The sequence below is a fragment of the Sparus aurata genome, chromosome 8 (genome assembly GCF_900880675.1).
Source record: "Sparus aurata chromosome 8, fSpaAur1.1, whole genome shotgun sequence".
In the NCBI taxonomy this organism is placed as follows: domain Eukaryota; kingdom Metazoa; phylum Chordata; class Actinopteri; order Spariformes; family Sparidae; genus Sparus; species Sparus aurata.
The window spans coordinates 12168374-12185127 of record NC_044194.1 but is presented as its reverse complement, the minus strand read 5'-3'; the positions used below and the strand labels follow the sequence as shown (position 1 = coordinate 12185127).

The 16754-nt window shown below is 40.6% G+C and overlaps 2 protein-coding genes and 1 long non-coding RNA gene across 7 annotated transcripts in view; 2 read left to right on the top strand and 1 right to left on the bottom strand.

Moving 5' to 3' along the window:
- The first annotated feature begins 285 nt into the window (after positions 1-285).
- Positions 286-2484, top strand: gcnt3 (glucosaminyl (N-acetyl) transferase 3, mucin type). Its single transcript, XM_030425961.1, has one exon. It carries the CDS (start codon positions 323-325, stop codon positions 1607-1609), a length of 1287 nt encoding a protein of 428 aa, XP_030281821.1. The 5' UTR covers positions 286-322; the 3' UTR covers positions 1610-2484.
- Positions 2478-16092, bottom strand: bnip2 (BCL2 interacting protein 2). 5 transcript variants are annotated; one of them, XM_030425958.1, is made up of 12 exons: positions 14900-15900; positions 10560-10655; positions 10354-10421; positions 10072-10248; positions 8144-8326; positions 7866-7968; positions 7655-7786; positions 7486-7572; positions 7296-7394; positions 6069-6104; positions 5511-5538; positions 2478-3224 (listed from the first exon to the last, which is right to left on the bottom strand). In XM_030425958.1, the coding sequence occupies exons 1-11, from the start codon at positions 15253-15255 to the stop codon at positions 5526-5528; spliced, it is 1350 nt and encodes a 449-aa protein (XP_030281818.1). In that variant the 5' UTR covers positions 15256-15900; the 3' UTR covers positions 2478-3224; positions 5511-5525. The 5 variants fall into 5 exon arrangements, with proteins under 5 accessions (XP_030281818.1, XP_030281819.1, XP_030281816.1 ...); XM_030425960.1 differs by lacking the exon at positions 5511-5538 and having other exon boundaries at positions 3167-3224; positions 14900-15163; positions 15860-16092; XM_030425959.1 differs by lacking the exon at positions 6069-6104 and having other exon boundaries at positions 14900-15898.
- The window catches only part of LOC115586698 (uncharacterized), a 42098-nt gene continuing 41188 nt past the window's right edge, over positions 15845-16754 (top strand). Inside the window, exon 1 of the long non-coding RNA XR_003984902.1 lies at positions 15845-15981. This is a non-coding gene — a long non-coding RNA (uncharacterized LOC115586698). The remainder of the gene's footprint in view (positions 15982-16754) is intronic.

Here is a 16754-nt window from a genome sequence, read left to right as displayed (position 1 = left end):
AGTGACAGTGCAGTTACAGTATGTGCAAACAATACATGAACAAACTTTAAGGCAAAGTTTTCTGTCATCTGAAGGTGTTGTCTTTTGACTCCACCTATATTCTCAGTTCATACATCATTGGCAGTTTCCACATGCAATTGGTGGGATCCTATTGACTTACTCCAAGATTTTACGCAGCAGTTTCTTCCACTCCTTAGTTTGACACACCTACTTTGGAGGCTGATCCTAATAAATAGGAGCATTGTGGCATCTCCTCATTTAATCTCACTCGCACTTAAGGACAAGAAGGTCACCGGTCTTAAAATCACCACAAGCCAAGGACATGTCTCCTGTAAGGTTGCTGAGGTGCCTCCCTCTCATCCTCATGGGTACGTGCCTTTATTTACTAGTCTGGGATTCTGCTTCTAACAGGCAGGCGGTGTCTGATCACAGGATACCAGAGCAGCTCTCTGTTGACTTGCCTGGCTGCTCGGCCATCATCAGCGGGGACGTAGAGGGCATGAGCAGGGAATTGGAAGTTTTGCTGTCCTCCAGGACAAGAAGAAGCATTCTATCTGAGGACTTCTACCTCAATGTGACAAAAGACTGTGTGGGTTATGTTGAAAACAGAGGTTTCTTTACTGTTCCTCTCAGTAAAGAGGAGATAGACTTCCCCATCGCCTACTCCATGGTGATCCATGAGAAGATCGAGATGTTCGAGCGGCTCCTGCGAGCCATCTACACCCCTCAGAACATCTACTGTGTGCACGTGGACCAGAAGGCCTCCAAAGAATTTCAGGCGGCCGTAGAGGCGATTGTTTCCTGCTTTCCTAATGTGTTTGTAGCCAGTAAATTAGAGAGCGTCATTTATGCGTCGTGGTCCCGGGTGCAGGCAGATCTGAACTGCATGGGAGACCTGCTGAGCTCACCTGTCAGGTGGAGGTACCTGCTGAACACCTGCGGGACCGACTTCCCCATCAAAACCAACAGGGAGATGGTCCAGACGCTGAAAACCCTGAACGGGAGGAACAGCCTGGAGACCGAAGTCACCAGCGACTACAAGAAGAACCGCTGGCTGTACCACCACGACGTCACCAACAGCGTCATCGGGACAAACGTGAGGAAGAGCCCCCCGCCCATCAGCAGCCCCATGTTCTCAGGTAGCGCCTACTTTGTGGTCTCGAGGGCCTTTGTGGAGCACGTGATGCGGGACAGCGAGGTCCAGAAGTTTCTGGAGTGGGAGAAGGACACGTACAGCCCAGACGAGCACCTGTGGGCCACCCTGCAGAGGATGCCCACTGTTCCTGGGTCAGTTCCTGCAAACGGCAAGTACGACACCACGGACATGCTCGCGCTCGCTCGTGTGGTGAACTGGGCCTATTTGGCGGGTGACGTGAGAAAAGGAGCCCCGTACAGTCCGTGCACCGGGCAGTACAGGAGGGCGGTGTGCGTGTACGGAGCCGGGGACCTCCCGTGGATCCTGGACCAGCAGCAGCTCTTCGCAAATAAGTTCGATCCAGAGGTCGATGATGTCGCGATAAGATGCCTGGAGTCAGTTCTGCATTTTAAAGCTTTAAGGCAGCAATCACTGCTCACCAGTCAATACGCAGGTGTTCTGCAGAGCTTGTAATCACCTGACATGTAAAATATGACTTATCAGTGAGGGCAGCTCATCATACTTAATCATAAATATAGAAACCACACTAAAGGGGCACTGTAACTTTTTTGGTAACAATTATAACAGTTATTTTGTCCTTTGTTCTAGAAATCTAGGACGTTCAGATTGCCAATTTGCTTCTTGTATTTATGTTATTTTAAATCCCTCTCCATTAAAGGACACCTAAAGCTCACATTAGCTCTTGCAAACTGATGTAGCTTGTACCAAGAGCTTCGATCGGTTGTTTTTAGGCCTGTGAAAAGAATCATAGTGCACCTTTAATGATTTAAATATTGTTAAGGATGTTTTACCTGAAATAAACTGTTCCTTTCAATACGCTAATCGTAATGTAAATTAAAACAGGTTGTTCTCTAGTCAATTATCAAAATATTTTAACATTTGTCATGTAAATTTTCATATAGATGTTTTGCAAGTGAACATTGTTGTTAATGTATTGATATGGGCCCTATGTAGCAATCTGCATTTTAATGTGAGAGCCAATTTTTTGAAATGGCTCTTATGTGACTTATTGTATTCTGTGCAAGTTATATTGTTTTTCAACAGATTACCAGGGATCTTACTGGATTTTTTAAATATATTCTGTGTATTTTAATGTTTACTGTCAAGCTTACCCATGGCTTCATTTATGATTTCCATGAAATCTGTATGTGTAGTGCCATCTAGTGGAAAAGATCTAAAGGGAACAAAAAACTACACAACCTATTGTAATGTGGTTATGGTCTTAATCGGGCCTTCGGTCTCTAAATACCGCAATATTGTTATCTCTGTCTTGTTACCCTGCTAGTCCGGCTTTAGATGGAATAAACAAAATACAAAACAATGATGTGGATGATGATTTTACTTGGAGGAAATGTTACATTAAGACCTACAATTTTTTGTTGCAGATTGTTGCTCTCACAAATGTTCTCTCTTCACCAGTCAGAGGGGCACATTCATGTAAGGGGGCGAAAAATAAAACTTTATTTTCCCCAGGCAGGATTTTAAACAGAGAACGTCAGCAGTGAACAGTGAAAAAAAGGGTGCTGTCAAAACTTGTTCTATGAAATGCCACTCAAATGGTCAGAGACCTAAAATGCGGTTTTAAAATCAGAGCAACCATAAAAATATATTAATTTCTCTCCATTGTCACCTTTTTGAATATAAATATATATTTAAATGTAATAAAGCAGAACATGCATAGACCATATGTAACAGAGTGCCTTAAATAAAGTGTAGATACAGTCACTAGGTAACACCAATAAGCTAAGTTTGACATGATGATATACCGCAGTAGATAAAAAAAAAAAAAAAAAGGATTAAAAAGATTTCGGACAGCATGTGGAAAAAACACAGAGGATCAAGCCGGAAGTGACTTCAAGGATGTAACAGGCAGCATAGTTTCAAAAAGGCACTTTCTTGATGCAAAGAGCTAAGTCTCCAGTCGCGTTGCCCAGAATATAAACAAGAGTGGCTGCGAGTCTAAACATTCTTCATCGCTCTCCTCCTCCACATCTTGCAGTGCAAGCAGGGTCACTCTGGAACAGCAGCTGCTGCCATCTCCACTTTGCCATGCATGTCCTGGTCAATTCTGCAGACAAATTCAGTCATTAGTCATTAGACAGCCACGTAATAAGAGCAAGAACAGCTGACATAAACAAGGCTGCTACAATGTCCATAAACACACTTTTCAGGTAGTCACATCATGAAATGTGATCATTACCTTTACACTATTACAAAGAGAATAATCTTTTTTTTTCTTACCAAAACTATTCCCTAAAATAAAACCTAAAATGGTCTGTTTGTATTTTACTTATATTATATTCATTCTAAAATATTATCCGTAATCTTTTTAGTGAAAGCACTTAAAATATCTGGGCGGTACAAACCATTATCATTATTATCATTATTATTATCATTATTATCATTATTATTATTATTATTATTATTATGAGGTTCTTACTTTGTTTGAAACCTTGTAAGAGAAATGCACTTATTTGAACCTCAGTATGTGCTACTTAATGACATCAATATGACGTCTTTGCAGAGGCTTATTTGTCTTATTGAGTGACTTAAATGAGAGAAAATAATTGACTAATTGTTGGCTACAATGTTCTGAGTTTTCGTTTGCTAAAACGAGACTAAAACTAATGAGCACTTTTGTGTAGAGGCAAAGACTAAATCCAAAATAACTGCTTAAATTAACCCTGCATTCTTCCTGCTTTTGAATTCATTGATGAACTGAAAGCTCTTTTTTTTTGTTTTTTTAATCCAGAATTTAATCTAGATTGATTTTCCTAGTTTTTTTTTTCCTCTCGACTCATCTTTTTGTTTTTGGTGTTTAACAGTTTGTTTCCAAATGACAGGTGAAATAAGTCATAGTTATAACATTGTAAATACATTTACATATTTACATAAAACATTTACAAAAGTCATCACAGTAGGAAACCAATGGTGTTCAACTTCAGAAATAAAGACACAATAGACTAACAATGGCACAGCTCTCAGTGCTGAAAATGTTCACAACTGAAAATCAAATTTAATTGTGACCTTAAAGGGATAGTTCGGGTTTTTTGAAATGGGGTCATATAAAGTACATATCTAAAGACGATCTGTGTCCTACCGTAATCACTGATCAGCGCAGCCTCAGTTTGGAGAAGTAGAGCCGCTCCAGCCCAGACGCTCAGCTTTGTACTGCAGTGAACGGGGTTCAGAGTAAAAGCGAAATTTAACCACCTAAACAAGGCTCACCTAAAAAAAATCGATATCAGGTCAAGTGTACGTTGTATAGGTAAAATTCACACCGCTTTACATCGCCGTCAGACCGCGCTTTCTTTTGGCACTACATATTCTCAACCGCAGAACCCCCGTATCCCTACGCATGAGCGCTAATGCGGAAGGATACGGAGAGTTAAGTTTCGTTTTTATCGAAAGTAAACCTCTCGTCCAGCCGCCGCTCGCAGATCAGCTGTTGCCCAGTTACGCTAATGCGTAGGGATACGAAGGTTCTGTGGTTGAGAAAATGTAGTGCCAAAAGAAAGCGCGGTCTGACAGTGATGTAAAGCGGTGTGAATTTTACCTATACAATGTACACTTGAACTGATTTAAAAAAAATTACGTTAGCCTCATTTTAGGTGGTTAATTTCGCTTTTTTGCTGGACCCCGTTCACTGCAGTACAAAGCTGAGCGTCTGGGCTGGAGCGGCTCTCTACTTCTCCAAACTGAGGCTGCGCTGATCGGTGATTACGGTAGGAAACAGATCGACTATAGATATGTACTTTATATGACCCCACTTCAAAAACCCGAACTATCCCTTTAACATTGAAAATCTGGGATTTGGACTGCACTACACTGCATATATTGTACATAAACTAATTGGACAACAACTATTTACTATTTCTTCGCATTTTTGAAAACCTGTGAACAATCAACTACAATTAACTACAAACCATAGCCATGTGATGATTACAAGCTTTGTGCTAAAAATTTGCATTTTGCATTTTTTGCAAATTTGTTTTTGTTGATTTAAATCTAAATTCAGGAGTCTTTTTGAAAACACTGTTGTTATTGTTTAGTTTAGTTCAACATCCCATCTGCAAATTAACTGAATGCTCACTACTTACCAGTAATGAGCAGAATACTTCTCTGAGCGAAGGCTAACAAAGGTTTGTAGTGATTACTAAACATCAGCAGGGAGTGGGAATGCAGTGAGTCATGCAGAGAGCTGTGAGAGTGGACAGGCCGGGTGTTCGGTGAGGGCGAGTTACTGAGAGGAACCATGTGAGGGACATGGTTACAGTGCAACCACACACCACAGTGACTAAGATGAGCTACTTCCTTGTAGTTGCACCCAATTCAGTAGTAGAGACAAACTTACCCAACATCAACTTCATCAAAATCTAAACCTGGGTTTTAAAAGACACATGCATTAAGTGCTACTTTATGCCCCAAAAGCAGCAATTCATCTACACCAACTTTTTTAAAAAAAGAAAAAAAAAACAGATCTCAAGGCTACGAAGATACATGCCATGTTTCCAACCACACACAGCTATTATGATTTTGAGGAAATAAATAAAGAAGACATTTAACAAAGTGGCTTTTGAGATTAACTTCACAGCATTGGCTCAGAAATGGGATTTAGTTGGTTAAATAATCACCAAGCCACCTATTTTTGGAAACCAATCAGACAGCTTCTCAGCCTGCTTTTTAGGGAACTTGCTAAATCTACTGAGAGGGAAAAAAGTGGGACATTTGGGGAGCAATGTTGTTGATTTTGGCTAGAGGGTAGCAGCAAATCATCCAACTACAAAAACACGGAACAGACTGAGGTGTATTGGTGCATTTCTGAGAGCCAACGGATCGCCTTGTTAGTTTTGTGAATTGCAAAAAAGGGGGAAAAAATGCTGAGACTGATCCTGGGTGCAGGTGCATATACCTTTTACGGCTTTTCCTATTTTTTTCGTCGTCAAACCTTAAGAGGGGGCAGGGAAATGGAGTTAAGCAAAGGAGATATACACAGCCAACAGCAACCAAACATCCAAGAGCAAAAAAACATTTGAAGAGTATCTGCGTCTTTTTTAAATGCCACGAGGGTACAAGATACGCCCTCAGGTTAAGCCACATCAAGGGAAAAATACAGCGTGAGCCATTTCGCAGCATGAGCTCAACAGCAATGCGTAACAGCCAAGGTTAACACTAGAAAATAAAGAGTGTGTTCTTTTTACAGCAGTTCAAAAGGACAAAATTATCTAGATGCAATTATTTCCAGTCATGCTGACACTTGTTGAAAAGTTCAAAGAGCTCAGATAGTGCATAACAATAAAGAAAAGATAGAACAGATATTTGTGCTTTTGCATCACTAATAACACATATAGTGTACGTAAGACAATCATGCTTATAGGCTGGGAGTGTTCATTATTTTGGGAAATGTCTGAATTTTGCTGGGGAAAATTGGGAGAAATATGAATTGTGCATATCCCATTTCTCTTAATTGCATCCATGTTTCCCTCACTTGTGTCATTTCCTTACATTTTACTGTTGAAATACAATGTTTTATGAGAAGTTAGACAGCCCTTCTCTGCTACGCCATGTCAAGTGATGTCCGTGACAAGTGACATTTTAACTCGATGGTGAATCAGAAAAGGCAAAATATAAAACTTGATGGTGACACACTTGAGTTTAAACTGTTATCTGTCACTCTGGTATGAGACTCCAGCGTTTTGAGGTATCAGATGAAAGTGATCCACTGCAGCATCCAATCAATAACTAAGGGGGCATGTTGGCTGGTAAAAAGATTTCCGTGAGGGATGCTCTCACGTGTCCTCGCTCATCGCACCTCAGAGCGCAAATGACAGCTTAGAAAAGACCTGCTGGATGGCAGGTCAACTTCATATGGCAACAGAACAAGTCTTCTATCATTCAACCCTCAACTGGGAAACACCCTGATAAGTAAATATACTGCATGATGAGTATGCCTACATGCTTACAGTCAATTCAAACACACAGGTATAAAAACCAGAGGGCACATTCACTAAATGTCTGTTACAGCCTTGGATTTATATTAATATGCCTACAGACAGCATTTATTTAATATTTTCAAAGGCCTTTTGTCTAATCTTAAGAGCTTGAGAAGTGCTGATCTGTTTCAATGGAGCATACTTACTGTTTGATACAATCTGGTATGGACACATACTCCATCGGAACCAGCTCTGCAAGGTCTGCCAAGCTGTACACATACTTGATTTTCTGACTGAATTTGGAGCTGTGAAAAGAAGCATCAAGTGTCAGAATCTAAAGGTTAACCGAGAAGATCTTTATCTCATTATTCCAATGACTTTACACACTAAAGTTACCTTATGAAAGGTTTTGTGATTGCCAGCAGAGTGCGAATAAACCAAGAGGGATGGACGATTATCAAAGACTTCAAGTTCTTTCTTAACCTGCACAGAAAGAGTTGAGAGAAGCTGTTGAGCCACACATTGTTTTTTGTTACAAATTGTAAAAACTACAACTGACACTCACCTCCTATCAATCTGCTGATAACACTTTCGGAGCCAGCCGACAGTTGGCATCTTTTTCCGAGAGGTTGCCCCATTCAAATACACAATCATATAGTTCTCAGCAACCAAGAGCTCAAGTGTGCCGATGACATACCTGCGACGGGAAAATTCCGTTAGCGCTGGTTGGAAAATATTTGGCTCGCGAGGCTAGAGGAATTCTAATAAACACTCACTTGAATAAATTGTCCATGATGTATCTGTAATTTGGTTGATTGCTCTCAGGCATAAAGCACACAGCAAACACAATTATGGCATTCAAACCGTCGCCATAGTAACCTGCAGTGAAAAATCAGAGTTTAAAAAATTGATGTTTCGGCATCAAAACACTGACACAGGCTGATCAGCTCAAGTCTAACAAATCTGAAACGGCTTGTTCATCTTGCATAGACATACTTAAAATGACTGTATTCTTGTGTGAGTGCACCACACTTTACAATGTAATGGCACTAACCTCCGTGGCTGATGACCCTCTTGTAAGGTTCAATGGCCTTCATGTCCACTCTGTGTTCCTGGTCTCCAATACGAAAAATCCGCCAGCGTCGACCCTCCTCCCTCTCCTCAGAGACCGAGTACTCCTGGACCGACTCCACACCCTTCTGTAGCAGCTCTGTGGTTTTCGGCTTGGGAAGATCGTCTGAAGGACAAGACTCAGTATGAATATTACATCCCCTGGATGTGAGGGCTGCCTGATATTATCAAATCAGATCCATTTTGATCAAATAATTTATCAAAGGTTCACTTAATAATTCATTATCAAACTTTTCAATTACATGCATTTCGATCAATGAAAATTAACATTACATTTAATTTGGTGTTTTTATCTTGACATGCTTTCTCTCCAAATTAACACCAACAATCACATTTAAACTTCAGGGTCTCTCTGTCACTCCAGGTCATTTTTTTTTTTTTTCAATGGGGAAAATTAACTGCACTCATGAACCTCAGTCACATCACATTTTAATAAATACGAATAAATGTGTCGAACAAACACTCCCACACAAACAATAAACACACTACCACTGACATTTCTCAGGAAGACATCTGCGCATCATTTGTAGGACGTGTATGACATCAAGCAAAGTATTGAAATGATCATGTGTACTGAACATGCAACAAGCAGAATCAAAAATAAGTGAAGAGTGCAACCAAATCACAGCAACACGCTTTCTTGAGGATCTCTCTTTGAGCTGCCCATTTCATAAATATATACAAATCAAACACACCGATCTGTGTTTCTTCTTTAGAAATTTAGCCTGAAAATAACTAGTGAGATGTTCATCATTTATGAAACCATCAAGAAAAATACATTTAGAATCACATAATGCTGCATAAAATTGCTGCTACTGATCACACCACTGTTTCAATCTTTCCTTGTAATTGTGAGGTCATATTTCTACTCTCATTTGATTGTATATACTTTGCATGATTCATTTGTAGCATTCACTCTCTACCTGTGCTTATTCATATCCTTGTGCTGCAGCAAAACCGTGTTTTCCTCCCTGGGGATCAATAAAGGCTTATCTTGTGTTAATAATGTAAGATTCAAGGAGTACGATGACAATTGGAATATTCCTCCAATTAAAGCAATTCATTAGGCACACATATTAATTATCCTTTGATGTCGATATTCAATTATTGTCTAATTTCTTGTGATATCTTGGAAAATATGACTAAAAGCTAAACAGCACGTTAGGAAATAGTTCAAAAGGCTAGAACTGATAACTGCAGCATTACTCTGCAGATTAAACCACTTCCTTACTGACAAGTTGCTTCTGATTGTTTCCTCAAGATCCAAATGTCAGAGAAAGGAAAAATGACATGCACAAAAAACATCAACTGAAAATGAAGGGTATGAAACGTGAAACTTCCCCAGGATTTGTCGAACAATTTAAGAAATAATCTGGACAATTGGGGCTGATTGACTCATGGTTTGGAGGGAAAGAAACGGGGGCTGTCCAGGAGACCTTACCACACGGAAGAGAGAAACCTGTTGCTGGCCTGCTGCCTGTTTCCAGGCACTGAATGGAAACAATTCTTCCAAGTGAAAAAGAGGAAGGCAGCAGTGTGGAAACACAAAAACAACAGAGCACATTTTAACTCCACTCGGGGCAGTCAGCTGCCTACCCATATCTGTAAGATCAAGGAAGGAAAAAGCCAATGGATCAAAGCACCAAGTAAAAAAAATCTGGTCTTATAAAACACACTTGCTTCACCCAACAAGGTTGAATCTTATTTAATTATCTCTGTACCTCCCCACTTTGTCAAGTAAACACAACCTGTATGTTTGAACTTTAAGTATGAACAAAACAAACAAGGTGATAAGATATGAAGTACTAACTGCTATTGTAGCACTGTCATTGCATGATATAAAGTTCCTACCTTCCCATTCAAACTCATTGCTGTTGTCTGAAGGTGTGTCTATGTCATCGAGGTCCAGCTCTGTACTTTCATCCAGCTCATCAGAGAGAAGAGAGCCTTCACTGCGGTCCAGTGTAAGACTGATTTCTGGAGCTGCAAGCTTCTTCTTTGCCTTCTTGCCATGGTTCATTGCATAGCCTAGAGTAGATGCCAAATCATCAGTGATTATAATGTTTGAAAGAACAATTAATGGATACATTCAGATTTTTTCTGATGCACAGTAAACAAGTCTGTTTTCCCTACCAGGGTCCGCCTCTTCAGAGGTTCCTGCAAAAAGCTCATCTTCAAGCTCCTCTTCCTCTGGCAATGGTCTAATATTCAAACAGGAGGTAATCAGGCCTTTAGTAGGGTTATTGTCCATTTCACTTTCAAAACACAAACATGTGATACAAAGCTTTGAACCGTGATCCGTAAGTGATTTAACAACATTATAAGATGATTGACAGTACCGTGGAAAGTCCTCATCCTGCCACTCTTCCTTAAGTTCAACTCCTTCCATTCTTAGACGGGCTTCTGTTGTGGCAACTGACTCTTGGCGCTCCAGGCTGGGAAAGATAACATTAAAAAGGTTATGCCATCTTTCATGTTTAGTGATTTGTAATTGCTAAAACTCCCCTTGCAGAACAGACGTATTAAGATCAAGAGCTGGGCTAGGAGAGATTATGTATGACAACCTAAATCCACAAACATAATTGGTTATCCGTCAACATTTTGCTTGTGACTTGTACAATCCTCAAAGGATTATGGGGGAGACATAAACTAAGATTCAAAGGTAATTCTAGTTCATTTAATACATAAGCATCTTAAACCTTTACAAAGTTAGTGGATATGGATAGTGACAGTGATAAAACACTACTAGACAATACCTACACATGATTAAAAACTACACAAAAGCACATGATTATACACTCTGCCAACAAGGTTGGAGGTCTTAATGTTGTGAATAGGCAAGGCTATGTTGAGAAAACAACACATAACCACAGACAGACCCATCTACGAGCTAATTTATGTAAACAGACTTTGCTTTCCAGTCATTGTATGTATTTATTTGTCTACACAAGTATTATCTGTTGTTATCTGTATCTGTTGCAATATTGTAGCTGTTGGCTTTTAAGTTCACTGACAACTTTTTCACCAACACTCAAATCAATCATGCCTACTCCTCACTTTTAACTTATAAAGGCCTATCAAAGACACATCAGGATATATTTGTATCAGGTTACATGTTGTCTAATGTGCGCTTAGTCTGCACAATTAATCAAAAATATAAATCGCAATATGAACAAGTGCAATATCGATACCCAATCAGTCTTGGCGTTTGCCCCCAAAAATCCAGTATCCATCAGGCTCAACAATGTACATGACATTAGGGGTGCACCTATCCAACATTTTCAGTCCCGATACCAATGCCTGGGCTTTGTGTATCTGTCGATACCCAATACCGATCCGAGACCGTTCTTGAATTAATAATAAACTGTATACCGGCTTTGGAAAAATACTTGCGTGATGGAAGAGAGCACCTTGGCTCTAAGTATTCCAGTAGGCGACGGAAGCCCTCATCTTCAACAACTGACATTGGTTGAGCATCTAAAAAAATGAATTCTAAAACTTTCTGTGTTATTGCCAATGCTTTCAAGCTTTCCATCGGAAACTTTTTGCGTTCAAATGCATCTGCCAAAGTTAGTTGCTAGGCTGTACTTTCTCCTGCTCCTTTGGTTTCGTTGAGCTGCAGGAAATCGACATGCTCCTTAGCATGGTGCTTTTTGATGTGCTTGATTAAATTGGAGGTATTGTACTTTGCAGTACTACCACTACCCCTCGAAATAGTTATTTTGCAGACATTGCAAACAGCCGTTGAACTAGTTGCCCTGGCAAGCGCGAAATATCTCCACACAGCCAACTCTTTGGCTTGCTCCATGTTGCTTAACGGTTAACTCAACTCTTCCAGCATGCGACACACATGCTGCTGACGTGCGACGTAGGATGTGCTGCAACGGAGAAAAAAAAAAACTGGATCGGCCCGTGGATCTGTTAATATTTCCAATCTCCGATCCAGCTATTTTGTGAATATCGAGGCCGATATCCGATCTTAATATCAGATCAGTGCACTCCTACATGACATGAAAGAAGTACTATGGGATCATGCATCATATTTACACCTTTGGCCACTTTTTTATTTTCAGGGTGGACCTTTAACTTCCAATTCTTGTGTAATTAGAAGGATAATAACCACTATTCATTTGGTGTGTTCAGCATGGCCTGTTACTTACCACCTAGCATTACACAAAGTCAGGACATACCAAGGAGTTTGTGCTTCTATCACAGTGGTTCTGACCAGCGACCAGCATTTTTTCAACAAACAAAATACTTTGACACACGAAGACATTAAACATGACAACTTTTTTGTACCAGCTTCCGGACAGATGAGTCCTGCATGCTTACCGAGAATCTCCTCAAGAGTTTCAGCTCACAACTGGCCCCATAATCAGATCACTGGCTTCTTGAATAGCTTACAAGCTTGTGTGAAGGGCTTAGTTTATAAACCATAAGGCTACTCGCTAATGCTGATCATGGTATCTGTATCTTTCAATGTACAGAGCTCCCTTTGATGCATTAATCGTGTACATGACTGTACTTGTGCTCCCAGACACAAAAACATTCTGGGCATTCGGTTCTCAACATTTCATAATGTATCAGTTTAGCTGTTCGCTTATGTATAGCATAATCCCCACATCCCAGTTGAAATCCAACTGAGAGAGGTAGAAGTGCCACAGGAATGTGGTTTCCTGAGAGGGAACCATTGCAGTCAAAGCGCACTGTTTTAATAATTTCAATAGTGGTGTTGAGCCGAGTTGGGCTACAGAAAGTGGTGGAAAGTAACCAAGAACATTTTGTTATTAGAGTGACTGTTATTAGTAATACTATTTGTACATAAGTTAAAATTTGTGTACCTTCTCCCCTGCTGGCTACAGATTAGTATTAAAACTTTGCAATCTGTCCGTATCAGATGAAAAGTGGCCGATTCAGAGTTCAAATTTATAATTCCTATGCCAAGGAATTTTGAAACTTCTGGTTATTCTTTTTGAAGATTAAGGACAAATAGAGAAAATATGTCACCGCCTCATCCTCTCAAAAATATCAACACAATAGGTATTTCCAGGAAATAACATCCTGATCCAGTTTTGTTTGCCAAGGACCAGAGATGAAGATTTGTCATCTCCTTAATACATTTGACAAAGGTCAGCCAAGTGATGCTCTGTGCAAGTGACGTTGCTCAGCTGTCCACAGATGACAGTTACACTTGCACAATATGATAGTCTAAAAACCACCCCTGCAATCATATGCACAACTTAAGAGTTTCCAATGTTGACATAACTTTGCAGAATTTTCTAGTCCTAGTCCTCGTATTATTATATGATCCTCATGTTTTGAACCCCAGCTGGACACAGTAAAATGAGATTGCACAGGTATTCCTGTTACTGTGTCTCTCCTCTCTCTGATGTTCAGGAAATAAATTTCATACCATCTTCAGACTAGCTTCTGCTTTACTGGCCAGGCTACAAACACAGGCATGCCAAGAGGTTAGGGAATGATATTTCCACCTCATTTGGGATTAATGTCTGTTTTTAGGCCAGGCGATGAACTACAAATCTAAACAGTAGTAGTCTTAACAGTCAGAGTCTACCGATATGGCTTTGCAGGAGTCGATACGATACTGATTTATGAAATCAAGCAGACTGAAAACCGATATTAAAACATAAGTACAATTTAAGCAAGTACTGTTCTTACAGGGATATTCCAGAGTAAATTCAATCCATGGTCTAACGCACTCAGTAATCAACTCATCAGGGGTTCCCCACAACGAGCAAGCTGCTGCAGGAGAGTGGCCAGTTGTATTGTCTTTTTAATAGAACTCCGGCAAAGCTAGCAGATGTCTGATGCCTCGAACTATGCACTGGGATCCTATTTGTACTGTTGCTGAAGTTTGGTGGTGTTCTGAGCATTATTTGTGGCTATGAGTGGCTTTTGGATGGCGGTTTCTTGGTTGGAGGCATAGACTGGAGTTAATTGTTATCATGCAGTCTTTTCTGAGGATGCTAAAACTACAAGCTAGCGGTCGGAAAACTTGATCTCTCGGGGGGGGGGGGTCTTACTTGGTGTCACGGTGTGTTAGACTATGGATTAAATTTACACCGGAATATCCCTGTAAGTACAATTTTGAGTTACTTTACTTGACTATTTCCATTTTCTGCTACTTTATACTTACTCTCCACTACATTTATTAGATATATTTAGTTACTGGTCACTTTGCAGATTCAGATTATTCAATGTTTATATGTATTAAATATTATAGACTATTACTTGTGACATGTTAGAAGTAAGGACAGTGAGTGAGAGGATGAAGCACTCAGAGCCAAAGCAGATTCTGATACAGATAATCTGACAATGCTGAATATCGGCCCTGATAATCGGCCAGGGTAGATAATCGCTCAACCCCTCCTAAAGTGCTATAGGTTTGACAGCCATTATAGGGTAGGTTTTGGGTCAAATAGGTCACTTTTGCCTGTAAGAGAGAAATTTGAACTTGTGCAAAGCAAATCAGCGTGATAAGCACTGGCACTGGCTCTGACCAGGAGATGAATCTCTGGCATGTCGAACAACATTAACACCCAGGGCACTGAAAAACATCCATCTGCCGCAGGTAGTCTGGGAGAACAGCATTCTTGCAACAGAAAAGATGAAACCACAAAGTAGCTAATGGTTTTATGTTGCCAGCATAAATACAGACCTTCCAATGGGTGCAGGTGGCGGCATGCTCACTGGGGTTGAGCTCCTGGCTCCCGGCTGTTTCTGCTCATTGTCTGGAGTTGTCCTTTCCTGTGGCGTACCTCTTGTTTTGGTTGGACTCTCTTGAAGAGCCTCTTCGCCATTTTCAACCGTGGACGCTGTGCTAGTTTGCAATTCGTCTAATTCCTCCTCGTAGCCTTCTCCAGACACTCCAGACGATGAAGGACTAGATGCATGTCTGTTTCCCAGCTCCTCCTGAGTCCTCCTGGGTGTGACAAAATCTGGGCTGCTATTGTTCAAACTCATATCACTTACACCCTTCAGCACAGCTTCGCTCTCTATCACATCCGATGCCATGAGTTTCTCCAGTCGACCTTGTTTCAGAACAGGTGAAAGAGTTCGACAATGACACGTTCAAAACCCCGCTTTGCTTATCGGCATATATCAGATTGCCGAATTTGACTTACACAACTTCTTTAGAAGTTTGTGGCTAGCGTGGTAGCTCTCGTCCGCTATACGGCGAGCCAAGAGGGCTGTTGTTGTTGACAGCTAGCTATGACAACTAACAGCATATCTTATTAGCTTAACGGTGTTAAATGTCACACCAGGTGCACATATAGTCACCTTTCCTAAATGCGTCACAGTGGGAGAAGTCGGGAGTACAAAAAGTGCGCTAGCTTTGCATAAGCAACGGTGCGCAGTGATCCTACTTATCAATTTCCTCCCTTCCTTCCTTCCTCCAAGTCAGAGTGCTCTCCCGTGAACGTAACAGACGTTGGTCACGCTAGCGTACGGGGCTACAGTTAGCTCACTTAGCCACAGCAAAACACAAGCTAATGTGCGCTTAACGGCGGCATGAAGCCACAAAATCAACCCGGTTGTCAACTACGACGCAACGTTAGGACAACTGTTCCATTGATCCATGGAAAGTTTAAAATCAGTATCCGCTGATTTAACTCACCGGCTCCTCCTGTAGCGGTTGTTTGCCAACAACGCTAGCTAACTAACTGGAGCGCTCTGTTGTTACTTTTCCTGCTAGCGGTAGCAAAGCGTACTGTGGGGTTGCCAGTTGTGTTTCTGCAGGTTTGTATAAGAACTCGCTGTCTTCTTCTCCTAAGCCTCAAAGTCCACACTAAAAAGCACATCAGATTATTTAACATCGCTGTTTTGTTGCGGCATTTTCTCCATGTCAACTGCCTCGTCTCACGATGCAACAATGTATTGTATGTAGTGACTGATTCCCCCTTTCAGTGTCCCACAAGTTGAAATATTCAAACAAAGTTGATAACGCGCATTTCTCCCCAACCGTACTTCAAAATATCTCATATGACAATAGTTAACACTTTAACTTTAACAAAGGTTTATACATAGCCTATATAGGTAATACAAAAATATGCGTCTAATGTTTCTGACTGCAATGTGGAAAATATTCAAACCTGGCACCCCTGCCACTTTTGACTGCTCTGGACTTGAGGTGTCAGTGCCCAGCAGGGTTTCAGTGCCCTCTGCTGATGGGGGGAAAATAACATCTTCACACTATGTTTCCACATTATCATAAAGACTATTTACATTGCCAGTTGTACATAGTTGGAGGTATGTTACTGAGCATTAAATCAATTAAATCAAGTCATAATTTAAAGTCATTTTACACAAATATTTTCAATTGTGCTATTCTATGCTTTACTTTATTCCAGAGAGAAGTACTGTTCATTTAACTCTGTGCCATTTAAACTCACAATACTAAGGGTCTCTAAGAGACCAGAGATCATGGGAGCTGTTGTCCTCATCGTTCAGTAGTCACCATTGCTGATGAAAAATCTGTGACTCGGGCAGAAATATTTGTGGGCAAAGTAACA